This window comes from Nuphar pumila, chromosome 2 (genome assembly GCF_984573655.1).
Source record: "Nuphar pumila chromosome 2, dmNupPumi1.hap1.1, whole genome shotgun sequence".
In the NCBI taxonomy this organism is placed as follows: Eukaryota; Viridiplantae; Streptophyta; class Magnoliopsida; order Nymphaeales; family Nymphaeaceae; genus Nuphar; species Nuphar pumila.
In genome coordinates, this window is record NC_143250.1 from 144,958,730 (window position 1) to 144,977,506 (window position 18,777).

General features: G+C 37.8%; 1 protein-coding gene across 1 annotated transcript; it reads right to left on the minus strand.

Moving 5' to 3' along the window:
• Positions 1 to 4,321: 4,321 nt before the first annotated feature.
• On the minus strand, positions 4,322 to 9,237 carry LOC149847463 (alcohol dehydrogenase-like). Its single transcript, XM_089998428.1, has 10 exons — positions 9,204 to 9,237; positions 8,581 to 8,717; positions 7,683 to 7,729; positions 6,991 to 7,316; positions 6,809 to 6,891; positions 6,645 to 6,720; positions 6,493 to 6,554; positions 6,044 to 6,139; positions 5,472 to 5,633; positions 4,322 to 4,450 (listed from the first exon to the last, which is right to left on the minus strand). The coding sequence occupies exons 1-10, from the start codon at positions 9,235 to 9,237 to the stop codon at positions 4,334 to 4,336; spliced, it is 1,140 nt and encodes a 379-aa protein (XP_089854554.1). The 3' UTR covers positions 4,322 to 4,333.
• Between the last annotated feature and the right edge of the window lie 9,540 nt (positions 9,238 to 18,777).

The window sequence follows — 18,777 nt, forward strand, 5'->3', positions numbered from 1 at the left end:
TCCAAATGGAAAATGATTCAAGATTTGGGTTTTAAGACAAAATCTGTGTGTAAATTTGAATGGGATTCGGACTTACATGATCATACTTTTTCATATTTAGGTTCACATTGAACTCATCATTTTCTGTGGGATCTATATTTAAGTCTAGATTAAATGTAATTAGTTTGTGCACTTTCACATGTAAAAATCTTGTGTGTTAACCTATTTTTTTGTTGGATCCATTAAAATCATGTCAAATTTGCATGCAGATTCAGCTCTGGCATATAGGATCCGGACTTGGATCTGTTGCATAGTCTACCATGCTCAAGCCCATACCCCGCCCACTTGCACCCCTATTTGCCACCAACCAATTAGAAATTCCAAGTATAAATTGCAGACACACACACAGTGGATGCCAATGGGTCAGATATATCCGATATCCGACCTGAATCCAAATCTGATTAGTTGGATTTGGTTAAAAACTAAATTTGATTAGTATTTAGATTTGGATTCGGATTCATATTTTGTATAAGGATTTCATGACCCAATCGGATTACATGTTTTTTTTTTTCAGATTCAGTATTAGTTTTTTTCATCTGAATCTGAGTCCAATTAATCGGATTTGACATTGGCTGCATCAACCCAAATCCGAATCATTTACCTCCTACGGGAGAGAGAGAGAGAGATTGAGAGAGATGCACCATTGGTACTATTTTAGCAGTAAGATAAAGAGGATTTAGCATTCACAAAGCCTTCTTTCTTGAAAACCAAGCAAATGCCATATAACTCATTTGGACCAGCCCACCTTCCTCTCTCTCTCTCTCTCAATTTCAAACAGTTCTTTCTCTCCCTATCTGGGCTTTCTCTAAATGAGACCAAATGCTCTATTACCATGTTTAATGTTCATGCCAATATGTTTGCGGCTGGAAAGAAAATTTTTAATTGCACTATTTCTGACATGCCTATTATGTACCTGGGCTTGCCGTTACAAGTGAGGCACCTCTCTTCTGCTGCTTGGGATCCGACGCTTCAAAAAGTGAAGCGCAAATTGCTTTTGTGGCAGTCGTCTTATCTCTCCATCGTTGGTCGTCTAACCTTAGTCAGACATGTTCTTTCAACTATTCCAAAATTTTTCATGTCTATGTTTGTGATGCCTGTGGGAGTAGAGAACCAGCTGACGCGCTTGTTGGTAGGTTTTTCATGGTCTGGGTGTCAACTCAAGGGTAAGCGTCACTTGATTGGTTGGCGTTTGGTGGTCTTAGCTCAGCGTATGACTGGTTTAGGCATTCCTGCGCCTAGACTGCGAAGCATTGTTCTTGTCGCCAAGCAATGTCGGTTGGCCCACCAATCGACATTGCTTGTTTGCTTCTTGCTAAATATGAGGCTCTTGCTCTTATCCCAGTTCATCTGGGAACTTGGGGTTTGGCGCTCTCGCACTTGCGTAAATCGTGGTTGAGGGCTTTAGCCTGCTTTAGAGACCATTTTGAGGAGTCCAAAAAATTTGGTCAGTGGTTGCAGAGGGTGCTGGCGCCAAGCAGAGAGTTTCTCACAAAAAAAGTCTATAGATCGTTGCTCCCCTCGGGGGCTGATTGGTTGCCCGAGGATGTGCTTTGGGTGAAGGGTCCTTCTCCCCGTTCTTGAGTCCTGGCTTAGTTAATTTTGCACGATAGGATCCAGACCCACGTACAATAGTTTAAAGAAGTGGGTCATTCAGTTCTCGAGTTGGTGCGTGCTTTGTCAAGCTGCAGAAGAATCTACATTTCACTTGTTCTGGTCTTGCCCAATATTTGTGGAACTCTTTAGCAGAACCTGGAGGCATCCGGAAGTGTTTGTTAAGGAGGAGTCCTTTGCGCTAGATCTGATCTTGGGCCCGATTTGTATTATGCGCAACACGAGATGGAGGTTCATCTGACGGCAGACGTGGTTGCTTACTTCTTGGTGGTTTGTTTAAATGGCGCGAAACGATGCTCATTTTCGTCAAATTCTAGTTAACATTCAAAACCTCGTGCATAAAATCTTGGTAGATGTTTTTGCGATCTTGCGTATGCATCTTAGTGATCTTCCACTCCCTCCTGCTGACGCTACCTCTCTTTTGCCGCAATCTGGGCAAGCGGCTTCGGCGTGAGCCCATTTTATCTGTTTGATGTTCTTTTCTCTTCTGCTTTCTTTATTTGTTTTGGCTTTTGCTCTTGTTCAGTTCATGGGTTTAACATTTTGTTGATCTTCATGAGTGGTAATGTTGAATTTCTTTCGGCTCTCTCAATTCCAACCTTCTTCTGGCCGAATGGTTATATGACAAGATCATGACATTGACTATTTGGTACTACTACTCTACTCTTGCTTTTTCTTCATCTTCTTTTTAATCACTCTGCTAGTCACTTTCTCACAATTTTCCCGTTAAAAGTATCCTTCACCCTTTCTGTTCAAATGATAACGATATTTGACTGTTGCTTATCATTACTCTTTAGTCATTTTGTCACAAACAGAATTTCCCTCCTCGGAAGAAAATTAACCACCAGTTTTTTACTCGGAGAATTCTTCCAGCTTCCTTGCTCAACAATTATGCAATCTCCCTTCTATATGAAAAAAGTATGAAATCTCCCTTCCTTTCTCAACAAGCCAACCAAGCGACCCTTTGCTACCTCTGTTGGCTGTAACCGCTGTCTGCTATACATACACTTAAGGGGAGACCAAAGTATTGCATGCATTTCACCATCTGTTCTCAGCTGTAACCAAAGTGCAAATGGGTTTCCTTTCTTCTTGCTTTGTGCTTCCAATGGTGAAGGTCTCCCTCCATTGCAAGTCCCAGGAAGAAGACTGCGGATCAGTAAGAAAAGAAGCAAGAATTAGAGAAGAAGATAGAAAAGACGAAGAGAAGTGAAGGCGGAGCAGCCATAGTGGTGCCACACTTCCCATCTTCTTCCTCCCAATCTCGATTTTAGTTCTGCAATTCTGTTTCATTTCATACAAAGGAAAAACTTTGAGAGAGAACTTCCGTCGTGATTCTTTCTTTGTCCAAACAGATGCTCATTTGTTAATACCAATAAACGATATTTTCTTGTCCAAACTTATGCTCATTTGTTAATACCAATAAGAGATGTCGTTACATGTAGAATCACCTCTCTCTCTCTCTCTCTCATGCTTATTCATTGTTAAGGACTTCAGTGGATCCAAAACCCATTCAGATCTAAGCGAAATTGATCCATGGATGAACGCAAAATGAGAGCAAACCGAACAGCAATAAGATAAGCATTTGTGCTGGAAAAGACAAGCTTGACAATCCTAATGTGATCTTCCAGTTTCACACATTGATTAAGAACTTGACGGAGGATGAGGTGTAACCATTCTATACAGTAGAACTCTTTGTTGAACATTTTGGATCGGATCCAACACTAAGTGACCCAGTTTGACACAAGACAGTAATAAAGGTATTAGTGGAGAGAGAGAATGTGAAGGGTTTACGTAACTTAATGCCATATGTGTAACCTTCCAGTACTATAAATCGAGGCAGGGTTGCTTAATGAGTGCAACCAAAGTGCCTCTTTCTCTCATTTGGGTTGAGGGTCCTGCTCACTGTCGACTTGATAGCTTGAACTCATCGTGAGCATCGATACGCTGAGAACGCTGTGCTAAACAGACACTCATTTCATCCATGACGTCTACCGGTATATATTATATTCTGCTTACCGGTGTGTATTTTGCTTTTTACATTCTGCTTCGGTTATAGAACGCCAACACCTTTCTAAGAGAAAGAGAGAGCATCAGTCAGATCAGACAGAATCACATTGAGTGAGTGCTGCGTGTTCTTCGTGTGCATTCATAACTGTGTTGTTGCTCGTTTATTGGGAGATCTATATACATAATCAACCCATATTTAGAATATACAAGTGATCTTGAAAACATCGATTGAGAATAAGAAACAGCATCATCACACCACATACATACATTCAATAATTCGTTAGGCATTTTCAAAGTTTCCTACCAAAAGCAGGAACACCAAAATCCCAGAAAATCAGGATTGCATGTGTGCCCTTGCAAGTGATTCTGTGTTGGTTAACATGGTTATGTAAAAAAAAAAAAAAACTTTTTCTTTCATGTAAATATGCATAAGTTTGTGCCTAACAGTGACAATCCATTAGCTCTTTTGCTTATTATTCGTAGTACCGAACTACATTCAAACTCGGCTATCACTTCTACCAACAAAAACAGAGTTCTAGTTCATCAACCTGGAAGAGAGACAAGTAGAGACCCATACTTACATCCATATACACAAACCTTCCTTGATTACATTGAAATCACCATCTTTTAATTTTCTCTAGAGCCTTCTCAAAATACTAACAGCCTTTATAGCGAGCTATGCTCCCATTCTAATGATGCATCTCAGGCTTTCCCCTTTCATCATGTAATTAAATGCCTGGTTGATCTCAGAGAAAGGAACCTCATGCGTTATGAATTTCTCCAACTCAAGTTCCTGCATCATGTAATTGCTTAATCTCATGCAACATATCATTAACTCATTAAATATGAAGGATTAATACTCTCTCTAGAACTACAGGCAGATGATAGATAGCCACACTAGAAGGTCAACGATAGGATGAGCTAGAGGTGGCAGACGGGCCTGAACCGGCACGCGACCCACTGGTTCAGGCCCATTAACCGGCCCGTTCATGAACCGGACAAGTTGAGACGGGCTGGTTCATTGAATCAGACCGTTTGTGAGAAGGCCAAACGGCTCTGGCCCAGTGAAACCAGCAAGGTTGAGCCGGTCTTAGGCGGGCCGGTTCACCTGGCATAATTGAAAAAAATTTAGAAAAATAAAAATGGACACCATGATTTTACATGGAAAACCTCGAAAGAGAAAACCTCGAAAGTCCAAAATTTCACTATGAAAAAAAAAATTACAAGTAGATTACAAATTAAAACTAAAAATAAAAAAATCTAAAACTATAAATATTACAACTAAAAATAAAATTAAGACTACTTCAGATGAATTAATAGGGTTCACTGGAAGGGTTGCTGTGGTCCGGTTCACGGGTTAAATGGGTCCGGATCGTAATGGTTTTTTCGGCCGGGGATGAAACCGGCACAACCCATGAACCCGTTGGGCCCAGACCGTTACTGTAGCTTTTGAGCCGTGCCGGTCTGGGTTCCAACGGGCTGGTTCTGGTCCTGTTAACGGGTCGAACCAGTCCATTAGCCACCTCTAGGATGAGCCCCAAGGGGTTTGGCACAGTTGGATGCGGCCCTGGACACTAGACAGGTGGTCGGTGTTCCATTCTTATGGGTGTCATTCTCCTTGCATATTGCCAAAGCAAGGCGAGTCCATGGGGGCAAAGGGTGCGGTCCAGTTTTACACTGTCAGAGAAGCTACCATACCTTGAATGGGTTGGCCAGCACGGCCAGGTCTCTTACTCCGGTTTTCAATGAAAGAAAAAGGTTAAAGATAGGATGATTATATATGAAAGCTTTCTACAAAGTTCAGAAGGAATCACCTTGCTCATGTACTTTTCCACAACAGAGGGAATCTGAGAACGGGGCTTATAGTTGCCGTAGAAGGTTCCTTTGAGAGTCCTTTCATTGAGAATGTTAATCGCATTGGTCGTGAACATCGCCTCTTGGCTAGGTACCCCAACCAGAACAGCAACACCCCAACCCTGAAAAGCAGAGTATCATATCATGGTTTGAGTATATTTACAAACTAATGATGTATAAGAATTAATGAAAAATTAAAGGATTAGAGTATAATGGAGCTACAAATTGTGCACCATATTTGCTGGTCAACAACTTGGTGGTACTGGGTAAGAGTAGCTGTCACGGGCATATAATTTTTTTGCAACCCCACGACGCACCAAACTGCCCGGGACAGTAGCAACCTTTTGAATTATTAACAAGATATCAAATCCTTCAACCCTTTGAATTGTTAACAAGATGCTAATTCCTTCAACATCATGTTGCTCTATTGCATTGATGTGTGTTAGTAAAAGAAAAACACTAAATGGATGTTAGCAGCCATATTACTAGTTTGTTAAACACATGAAGGCGTGGTTATAAGAAAATAACATACATCATGGACACACTCAAATGCAGAGATCATCGCCTGAGTGTTCCCTGTACACTCGATGCTCCTATCGACGCCGCCGCCGGTCATCTCTACTAGCACCTACAACAACCAAACATGCAAATCAGCCACGGTTTCATGACTAGTTATCGTCATTTTCATTACAAATAAGAGGAGCTACGCATTAATCAGAGTAGCTGGGGGAATCTCATTCTTTTAGCAGAGATCCCATCTTTCATTTTTCCATGTAGACCCTGATAGCCACTTTTAATCACCAGAATTTGGGGACTAACAAGAGTTCAGAAAAAATGCATTATGTCAATCTTCCATTCTAATCAACTTCACCCAGATTTAGAAACAGGGTGTACAGTTCGAATAGAAGAAATATTATTTGTACTAGAACAGAGTTTTAGCTGGTCCTCAATTAGTTTACAACCAATACTAATTAAACCAACCTGTTGAACAGGTTTTTCATAGTCTTTTGGGTTCACGAAATCGGTGATGCCAAACTTCTTAGCTAAAATGTGATAAAAAAGAAACAGCATTAGCAATTTTAACAGTAAAAAAATCATCAGAAGAAATATAATGAACAGTTCGCTCAGCACACCTCCCTCAAATCTGTTCGGGTTCACATCTACTCCAATAATCCTTGAAGCTCCGGAAACCCGTGCGCCTTCAGCAGCCTAATAAAATTGCACCACCACAATATTCCATATAAAGTACCAGAGCTTAAGACCAATCAAAAGATAAATACAGTAGTAAGAAACTTACCGCTAGCCCCACAGCACCCAATCCAAAAACTACCACAGTTGAACCTTTAGGGGGTTTTGCAACATTGACAGCAGCACCAAAACCTAAAAGGGTATACCAAAATAATGCTAAGATTTATAAAACAACAAAGCTCATCAACACATGATAGAGACTACAATATGATAGAAAAGTCACATAATCACCAGTTGAAATTCCACAGCTGAGGAGACACACTTTGTCCAGAGGTGCTTTTGGATTAATCTTGGCTACACAACCAGCATGAACAACTGTGTACTCACTAAAAGTAGAAGTGCCCAGAAAGTGATAGATAGGTTGTCCCTTAATAGAAAACCTTGATTTTCCATCAGCAAGCATCACTCCCCTGTCTGTATTGATCCTGAGAAGTTCACACATGTTGCTCTCTTCAGACTTGCAATGTCTACATTCCCCACATTCCCCAGTGAAGACAGGGAGCACATGATCACCAGGCTTAAGATCCGTCACACCTTCACCCACACTCTCCACCACCCTGCAAAAATCTCCTCAATATGAGAGAATTAAAAAAAAAGGATGGAAATCCTCCACCTTTATGTTTGGAAGGTCACCAATATTTCTTGTCTAGTTTGAAGAAAAGGTTCAAAAGTATGCTCTGCTGCTTGGAAAGGCATTCTAGAGAATACTCAACAGACTTCCTCCAAAGATCGTATTGTCACTCAATAATATAGGATTAATATTATCACATATCAAGTGAGGGAAAAAGAAAATTTTGGTTTTCATAGAAATTTAAGGCTACCTTACGGATTTTGAGAGAGAGATATGTAAGCAGAAAAATGCCCTTGGAATAGGATGATTAAAGACTTGCACAAACAAAGGGAAGAAAGAAAAGAAATCTTACCCCCCAGCTTCATGACCAAAGATTCTGGGGAACAGGGGTGCCTGCACCTGCATAATTAAAGACACAATTAAGTTAAATAAAATTAAAAGAACCAACACCATTTAACCATCCCATTCATATTATAATAATAAAAATAATAATGACACTACTACGACAAATATAGCAAGAAAAAAGAAAAAATAGCGAGACATTCCTAAAACGATAAAAACTTTTTTAAGCGATATTTTCAAAATCTCCCCAATTTTAGTTCTAAAAGTTTGCTTTTTTAGGGTTTTTGTTATGAAAATTTTTGTAGTATTTTTTTCTGCAGTCTATTGTTTGGTTTACTCTTTTTTTACTATATCCTTTTGAGTTGTTTGTTGTAGAATCACAGCACAACTTGGGGTTCATTATAAAGAGATGCATGAATTCATGGGACTGTATTGGAAAAAAAAAAGCAATCGGCCCCCAGTGCTAAAAATTATGCTATGTAGCTACTAGCTCTCAAAATGTAAAAGTTCCAAATGTTAGAATAAACTAGTGATCCAGCAGATCTTAATCTTTCTGTTTATTTTCTTCGAGTGTTTGGCGGGTATTAAGAAGTTTTTTATCTTAAAATTATAACAAAAAAAGAAAGTAATGAGAAACATAAGAAATATTGGAAAAATATATTTCATTTTTTTTATTTGCATGTAAAATTTAATTGTATAATCAAAATATTTTATATTTTGATTTTTAAAATTTTGTTGAATTTTTTTGGAGAAATTATTTGATTTTTTTCAAGATTTTGCAGATAAAAACTAGTGGAAAATTAAAAAAAGTTTGAAAATCTCACGAGAAATTGCCGTTTTAAACTTTTGTCACCATGTTGCTGAGTATCGAGTATTGAGAGGCAAAAAGAAAAGGAAGAACAAATAACCTTTGCTTCCCAAAAATAGACATCGGTATGGCATAGAGAAGCGAAGTGTATCTTGATCCTGGCTTCCATGGCTTGAGGTGGGGCAACTTCAACCTCCTCAATCGACAACGGCTTTCCTGCCTCCCATGCAACCGCAGCTACCACCAACACACACACACATGATCATGGTGATGCTAAAAAAATATTAAATATCAATAATAATAATGAAAAACGGAAACCTAAAACAAACAAAACCTATTAAATGAAACATGATAGTGAATGAAGTCTTCAGCACGATACATTTACTAGAAATCGATGCATACTTGGATCATGCATGTTGAATGAAAAAAATGATATTTGGAGCGTCAAAAATTTATGAAAATTATAAGCTTATAAAAACCTATCCATACATGGGAATCAAATATTTCAAAGTGATTCCTATACAAATAGAAATATAGAATCAAATGTTTTAAGAAGTGATTCCTGTAAAAACAAACATATAGATCACATTTGTACGGTTAAAAATTGAAAAAAAATACCAAAATTTTATAAAAATCCAATAACATGTTTCATTTAGTAGGTTTTGTATTTTGTAGGTTTATATTTTCTTAATAATAATAATTCACAAAAAAAAAAAGCATTACCAAGGCAACGAATCACCGAGCCCTCAGTAGACATTTCCTTTTATCAAAATAGAAAACCGAGAAAAGCTCCAAGACACTGAGCTTATTCCTCCCACAACCTTTACTCCTTCAAAAATGAAACGGGAAGAAAGGATGAAAGATATCAAGAAATTCCAGAGGATGCACAGAGAAAGAGCCCCACCACAAATGGGCATGATCATCTACAGGACTCCCACCCTTTTAAGCCTCTTTGGGAAACCGACGTTTTGTCTATGAGGTATGAAGGTTGTACGTGTCAATCACAGCAGAAAAGCCACCACGTTGCCTCTCATGCTCGGTTCGTTGGCAGAGTTGCATTGGAACTGAGCTCTCTTTCTCTCTCTCGATAACTCAAAAAAAAAAAAAGGTCTACCATGCATAGCTAGTTGCATTCCACCTAGGGATGGCAGATGGCAGTGTACTGGGGCATGGGCGAAGATAAGGTCTTTATATCTGTTCGGTCTCAAAATTTTGCTCTTCCACATTTTCATTCTTGCACGGGTTTTTTATTTTAACCTTCGTTCTTGGTTAATTCTTTATTTTACGTCTTTCAATTCTCGGTTCAAACCAGGCGGGTGATTCCGCCGTCGTCAGATAAAAGAGAAGTAAAAAAAAAATGAGATTGGTGTAGTTCTAAGAAGGAGAGGAGAAAAGAGAGATTAGAGAAAGTATTTTATGTTAAGGTTAAAAATATATATATTTCATAAGGTCATGATTCATGTGATGCATGCTAATATTCTATCACAACTAGAATTTCTTTTTCTTTATCTATGAATAAATATGATGAAATTTTTTTTCTTATACATTCTTATGTGTGGGGCACAACTCTGATTTTGTTACTTTCATTAATGACTACTTACGTGCAATCTGGGTATACTTGTTTAAACATAAAGACGAAGTTTTCAAGACTAGTAGGAATATGAAAGTATGATTGAGAATAGTTCAATGCCAAAATTAAGACCTTTCATTCTGATAATGGGAGAGAGTATGTAAATACTGCATTCACAAAGTATCTCACTGGTCGTAGAATCACCCATCAAACCACTTGTGTGGGCACACCCCGACAAAACGGGGTAGCCGAACGCAAAAACAGGACCCTCCTCAACATAGATTGGGCTTTCATGTTTCACATGAACGTCCCTAAGACTTATTGAATAGATTGCATGCTACATGTCAAATCGCCTTCCAAGCCAATCCCTTGACTATATGATCCTCATGGAACTGTTGAGAGGGAGACACTTAGCCTTATCTTATTTATGTGTCTTTGGATGTAAGTGCTTTGTGCACTTGCAAGAATGGCATAGGAAGAAACTTAAGAAAAGAGTGGCCAAAGTGCATATTCATTGGATAATCTTCGATCAAAAAGAAATATAAATGCTATGACACTTAAAATAAAAAGTTATTTTTCTCTCACGATGTAGAGTTCTTTTGAGAAAAAGTAATACAATTTTCAGAGAGACACACTTCTTTGATGATGAAAAATAGGGGGAGCAGTTGACAGGGGTTGGAACCCCTGTACTACCCATGATTGATGCTTGTGACCACCTATCCACGAGGATGTTAGACACCACTTCTCCTAAAATCACAACATGATAATGTCATTGAGACCCCAAGAGACGAGGAAGAGAAAATGCCAAGTATTATAGCAAAAAAAGTTGACTCGCCCTGGCAATCTACTAGAACCACAAAACCTCCAAGCAAAATGAAGGACTTCTATACTTATTGTACATTAAAGTCTACATATCACCTGATCGAAGATCATGTGTCGTTCGATGGGTTCTCAAGAGTGTAGCTCTCATATATCTTCATTGTATAATACGAAACCTATCATCTTCTGTGAGGCCAGCACCCAAATCGTGTAAAGAAAAGCCATGGGTGAGGAATTTGCAGCGTTGAAGAAAAATCAAACTTGGAAAGTAGTTCCCCTACTACTAGGTAAGAAACCAGTAGGCTGCAGGTGGACATACAAAATCAAGTATCGAAATGACAACTCCATAAAGAGGTACAAAGCGAGGCTCATTGCAAAAGGATACACCTAGGTGGAGGGCATCGACTACCATGAGATGTCCGCACGAGTTGCCAAAATGAACTCAATCAAGGTCCTCTTATCTGTTGCAGAAAATCATAAATGGCTCATGTACTAACTTGACATTAAGAATGCCTTCATTTACGGAGACCTTAAAGAGAAAGTATACACGGAGTTACCCCCAAGACACCCCAGTGAAGGAGACATGAACCTTGTCTACAGGCTTAAGAAAGTTTTGTATGAACTCAAACAGTCGTCTCAAGCACGGTTCACCAAACTCAGTGACACTTTCACCTAGTTCGGATTCCAAAGAAGCCCTTTTGAACATTCTGTGTTCACCAAAAGGAGCACCAATGGCATTGTTATCGTTCTAATTTATGTAGACATCTTCATATATAGTAATTGGTGATGACCGTAAGTCGGTAAGTGATGTGAAGGATTACCTCCATCAAAAGTTTAAAATTAAGGACCTTGGCAAACCTAAGTACTTCCTCGACATAGATGTAGCACAATCAGATAAAGGAATATTTATGTGTCAAAGAAAATACACAATGGATCTTCTCAAGGAGGTTGGCATGTTGGGAGCAAAGCTCATCAACACTCCCATCAAACAAAATTGCAAAATCGCAAAAGATGAAGGTGAACTCATCAATGATGTGAGCAACTTTCAAAGACTCATAGGACGACTCATATATCTTACAGTCATGCGGTCCGACATTACATACGCATTGAATCTCATTAGTGAGTTCATGCATAACCCATGATTGACTCACCTGAAAATCACCCACAGAGTTTTGAGATATACATCAAGTCATCATCAGGCAAAGAGATCCTTACATGCGGAAGTGGACACTTGGATACTCAGATGCTGACACGACATGAGATCCCAATGACATGAGTTGCACTTTGGGATATTGCACACTCATTGGAGGAAACTTAGTGACTTGGAGAAGCAAGAAAAAAAAAAACATAGTGGCTAGATCATGCACGGAAGTTGTTGCAATCTCTTGTGAACTAATTTGGATAAATGCCATACTGCACGACATAGGTTTTCTTAATTCCAAACCTATGGAACTAAGATGCGACAACCAAATCGCCATATGCATCGGGGCAAATCCAGTATTTCATAAAAAGACAAAGCACATTAAAGTAGAATATTGTCATTTCATAAGAGAAAAAATTCAAGCCGGCATTATTTCCACTCTGTATATATGAAGCCAAGACCAACTAGTAGACATCCCCACTAAGGCTATTGGGAAGGACAAACTCCAAGAAATTACAAGCAAGTTGAGGTTGATTAACATTGATGCGCTAACTTGGGGGGGGGGGGGGGGGGGGGGTCCTAAATGATCACGTCTGTGATTTCCTCCCATCTCTTGGTTACCCATGCCCAAGTGACAGCAGGCCTGGGGAGAAAGTGTTGCCCTTTCGTCCCAAGTTCGACTCTCATCGAGTGTGTGGGTACTTTTAACTAATGGACTCTGTAAGGGCTTGGGTGTCCCGTACCTGAGGTTTACCTAGCAGGGAGGTGGGCCCATTTAGTGACTCAGTTCTCGGTGAGGGTTCTTCATCGTAAAAAAAAAAACAAATATGTTTAGGGATCTGGATAAACTGGATCTCGGTCCAAATTAGCATGCCCTCACATTATCCTCACCTGCCCCCTTTCGACAAAGAAAAGAAAAGAAGAAAGGTCACCTTCAAACCCGTAAAAAAAGAAACCGGCCCAAATCCAGATTAGTATATGCTTTAGCTTCCTTTTGTGGGGAGCTCACCAAATACTTTTACATAATCATAAGCATTAGGGCCGTCAAATGATTGGACATCTGAAACTGGCCCAAATAACAAGCACTCCGAAATTCGGATATGGGTTCGGGTTATGTTGGGTTAAGAAAATGAAACCCCTAACAACCCACAAAATCTCAAGGATATTTAGAATATGTTTCTTTACATAAATTTGAATTATGAAATATGATCGATTATTTTTGGACTCAAACTTGGATTCATATTGGCATTTTCTGTCATATCTGTTTTTTCACATACGGATCAAGTCCAATCCTTTTGTACCTTTTACAACGTAGAATACATCTCTTCAACCTAGATACAACCTACTTCATCATATCTATTTCATTTTTGGATTATCCACAATTACTTAAAATTGGGATTCATTCATATTTGGATCAATAATAATCCATCTTATACTGGCTAATTGATCTGTGTGCCTATCCTGCATGTTATAAGTTGGTCATGTTTGCCAAGAAGTGGTTAATGCTGGTTAATCTATACTTAGGGCTGGTAAAAGAACCAAATGAGTTGAGCTAGAAGTGTTCATGCTTAACTCATTCTTCTAGCTAGTCAAGCCAAGTTCAGGCTTATAATGAACCCGAGCTGAACGTGTGGAGCTCAAGCTGGTTTATTTGCAAAAATAAATAAATAAAGCAACAACATTATTTAGTGAGGAAAGCAATAATACCACAAAAAGCTACATTGTCGCAGAGCTGGAATAATGCAGGAACGGGAGCGAGATACTATTGGGTCCTTAGGGTCCATTTGGATCCATCTTAATTATGTGTGTTTTTCTTTAATTATACTAGTTAGATATTGGTTTTTGGATCTTGTTAAGATCTTAGTTGAATTTTGGATCTATCTCAGATCCGTAGTAGGATTAGGGTTTCTAAGGTCCCTGTAGGTTTGCTATATATATTCATTGTAAAGAGGGAAAATGGGGACAGATGAATGAATTATGAATTATTTCCAGTGATTTTTTTAAATTTTCTATCATTTTCTTAGTTTGTAGCTGCTCCAGGATGCCCCAAAGGAGTTTGGCATAGTGGGATGGGACCTCGGCCGTTAAGCAGGTGGTCTAGGTTCAAATCCCATGGGTGTCACCCCTTGTGCAAGTTGAAATGTAGTGACTCCCTATAACCTAAGAGTAAGCCCACAGAGTTTTATGTTGCTAGGACAGCGATCATAAGTACGGCAGGTAATGCCCCTTAGCTTCAAAAAGAATGGTCTACAACTGAAATTAAGAGTTGCCCCTGAAAGCTAGATGAACAGCGCCAGTCCAAACTGAAGGATTTGAATCTCCCTATGCCTGGGTCTATAAACTGGACCAAATCTAGGGTAGACCCATATCAGTCCAGACCCAAATCTGACTTTGTGGCTCCTGCTTCCCACATGAATAAACCAGTAATGCAAACATATCAGATCCCACTTGGACCATGATTTGATCCAAATCTAAATCTAAATTTTTAAGCAAACATTCGAATTTATTCAGAATCTGAGCTAAATCCCATGTAGTACAATCAAGTATACATCTTTGCTAAAACCTTGTTTTGAAAAAAAAAAAAATAATACGTGTTTCGTATGCAAATTACCAGATCACAGATCAGACTTGATCCAAATCCAAATATAGATCCACCAAAAAAATTGATCCAAAACCAACTAGAGTTGGTAATATAAGTCCAAATCCAATCTAAAGGCATATGTAGATTATATATATATATATATATATATATATATATATATATATATATATATATATGAGAAGGTAAAGCATTGGATTCACACCACTGAGGTGGTATCCCATGTGGTAATAAGTGGGATCCTGTGTCAAGCTGAAGGCCCATGGTCGAATCCCTCTACCACATGAGGTGGTTGTTGTTCTGGTAGGGGTCCGCTTAACCCCAGCTTGCCTATAAAAAAAACATTGGATTCAGATCAATGGTCTGACTGGATCCGAGCCGATTGTATCCCTAAAACAATCATGCCCTCATCATTAACTAAAATAGTCCAAAGGCTAAACCTACCACCACTTTCCATCCGAGTTGGATGCATTGCTCTTTAGATATTTGTGGGCTGTCCAGTATTTGATTTTGAATGAAAGTTATGTCCATATGCTCATGTAGGTCCAGTTCTTTAGGTCACACCAACAAGCACAAACAATCTATATAAAAAAACACATTTTTTTTAATGGCAAGCGGATGTTAGGCAGACCCCATCAGTTATTATTCAGCCTACCATTGGGGTTTGAACCTGCAATGTCCCACCATAAGAGACGTGCACTGAGGGCTCCTACCAACTACGTGCAGCCTCGTTGGTTAGAAAAAACTGCCGTCTAGGTCACTGTCTTATTAGCATAAAACTCTGAGGGCTTACCCCTTGAGTCGCCAAGCTTAGGCTTAAGTAGGGGTGACACACATGAGATTTAAATTTAAACCTGGTAGCCTAGGTCCAATTACACTACTCCAAACATGTAACGCCACAAAAATATTTAACTTGAAAAAGTATAGGATTTTTTTTTTAATTATAGTGAAATTTTCTTATTTAGAGTTTAGTTAAATATCTCGAACGAGTTACAGGTGGTTAATAGAAACTTCTATACCATAAAGAAAAATGGCTTAAACATCATTTTGATTAATTACATGCCAAGCAAAATCTTGAAAAATAAAGAAAATTATTCAAAATAGAGTTTCACAGGACTCAAGTAAAGATGTATGGTCTCATAGTGCTACCCACAGTGATGCCCGTATTTACTCTATGTGATCATTCTTTATCTAAAATTTTTAAATATTGGGTTCAAACTATAACCAATAATAAACATAGTAGCAATACAAGTGTTCATAGTGTTAAGTGTATAAAATATATGTGCAAAACATTAGAGCACTAGGGTGTAACATCCAAAACATATTCAAGTCATATGAAATCCACCTAATGTAACATCTAGTTATCAAATAAAAGCATCATTTATAGTTATCCATCATAAAACAAGACGCAATCACGTTACAACAATCACAATGTTAAGGCATGTATCTCAAAACATAATAAGAAAATTGACTAATTGTACTTTTAGGTTTCTCTTTTTAACATTTCCTATGGATACGTACAGGCTCAAACATCATAGTGGATCGAGACCATACAGGGGTTTGTTATGTTTTTCTTGAATAACCCGAGTGCTAGTCGTACAAATATATAGAGAAGACGATTTGTGACCAAGAAAGTACTCCCTAATGGCAAAAACTAGAATAAAATGCATTCTGAGACTTCTTTAGAAGACATAGATCTACCACCTAGGACTGGGTAGTCTTGGCTCCCTAACTCCGAGGACTGGGGACCAGGTGAGACGCCTAGCTCTTATAAAAACAAAGATGTCTCATGAAGTTTGTACTATTTACTATCTCTAATGTAGACTACAGGTCCGATAACATATATCAACTTTCAGGTATACCTAGAACCTAGGAAAACTGGTAACATATACAATTTTTTAGGTATGCGTCGAGTAACTCAGGTTATGTGTGCATGTAATAATTTATTTATTTATTGGGGTGAGTCACAGCACCTCAAGAGATTATCACAACCTCAAACCTACACTTAGAGGTGATCTAAGTGTATGCACATTATCGAATCTAGTGCACATAAGACACCACCATAGTTTTCTCAGAATCATAGGCCCATATATGAGCCAAGCACCTGTGCGTGCATGCATATAATAACAACATACATATCTCAACAAATAACTTCATATGATACAGGTCGCATGCCACAATTGATATATAGCATACTGCACTTAATCATTTATTATGGTGCCTAATTCATTCTATGAAAATCATCAAAATTTTACACACAATACATTTACTTGTACATCATATGCACTAAAATATCATGCTACTCATTTGCTTACATTACTTATTTATTTGACATAAATGCATGCACGTATGTTTGGGTGAACATGATTTTGTTTCACACCTCTAGGTCAGGTTGGGTTATTCATGCTCGATTAGCATGCTTATCCATAGCATGTTTGTCCATATGTTCCCAACAGGCTTGTTTGTCGGTGCACAACAAATAAGTTTCAAGCTATAGCAGGTGCATTATACATCAAATAAGTTTTAGACAAAATATATGCATGTGTACATGTATACTTTTGTCACAAAACACACACACACACACATATATATATATACACACAACACATACTCACATAGTTATATAGCAGCACCACACATAAGCAGCTATAGGCCGCATGTGCTTCCAATGAACATGTACAAATAGCTTACCCCTGTTGTTATATACACATTCAGATTTATGAGTTAACAAAATCCCAACCATGATTACGATTTTAGATTTCTACTAGATAGAGAAATTCATCACCCACATTTATGCAAACTAAAACCATAGATTCATGATTGATCAAACAACCTTTATTGATTTTGTGGATTTCCATAATCAGGTGAATATCAAGGCACAAATGATAGAATATGATTCTCGTGAATGTCAAGGCATACATACAACTAATCTGAATTGTGTTAACTCAATCCCATATATATATATATATATATATATATATAATATATATATATATATATATATAAACTGAAATAAAGGTCACACATTGAATCACGATCCATTCTTAAAACGTCTTTCCAAAGAGCGTCACGGGTTGGCAAAAGTTTTTTTTTTTAATATAGTTGTTTTCCTCAAAAACGTTTTTGCACTTCAATCATTCATATTCCATATAGTTTCAACCATGATCTATGTTCATGGCTGGATATATGTATACTAATACATATAGCTGAATTTGTATGTTATTCCTGTGAAACTTAGCACAATAATAAATATATATATATATATATATATATATATATATATATATATATATATATATATATATTTATAAAGCTCGTATGTACCTACATCAGACCCACACACATTGGTAAAACAAGAGCAACAGTCATGCATAAATCTTAATTAACAAAGCAGGTGCATCATCTACACTCATTGATACATAAATAAAAAAAAATTCTTATCTAAATTTTTGTATTTGTCATGGTTGGCTGAATATGTTGTATCAGTCTTTATAAATTTTAAGGACTGATATAGACGATCTGATTCACATAAGATCAAAAATTAAAAAAAACTCAAACAATATGCATTAAGCATGTATAAAAAAATGGATTACAAGGTGCACTTACAAGCTACCAAAATGTTTTTATTTGTCTTTCAATCCCACATCAGTCATGGCTAAGACCCATGGTTGAATATATGTATTTTCATACATATATTCATATGATACCCTTACCTCAATCGACAAATTGAGAACCCAAAAAAGGAGACCATATAGGTGAATCGGTTGGTTGATCACCTTTTTCCAAGCTGCACCTAATCCAACACCTCCAAAATATATGAAAGAATGTGAAGAATAAAAGAGAAAGAGAGCACGATGAGAAGAAGAGGAGAGAGAGTTTCATGTAAATGAAAAAGGGTCCTTAAGGCAAGGGACATCCCCTTAGGTGAGAAAAAAGGAAAAAATGATAAGGCAAGAAAAGATAAGTGAAAAAAAATAAAAAAGAAAGAAAATACAAAAAAGTCATTTTTAATTAGATACCTTTACGTGATTTCCTCTCTACAAGAGGACTTCAACTTCTTTCCATGTTCTCTCTCCAAAAGTGTATGGGGGAGAGAGAGATATTTTCTTTAAGTGGTCCACTTCCAAAACCGTGTGAAAAAAATATGAGTTTCCCATTCTTATCTTTT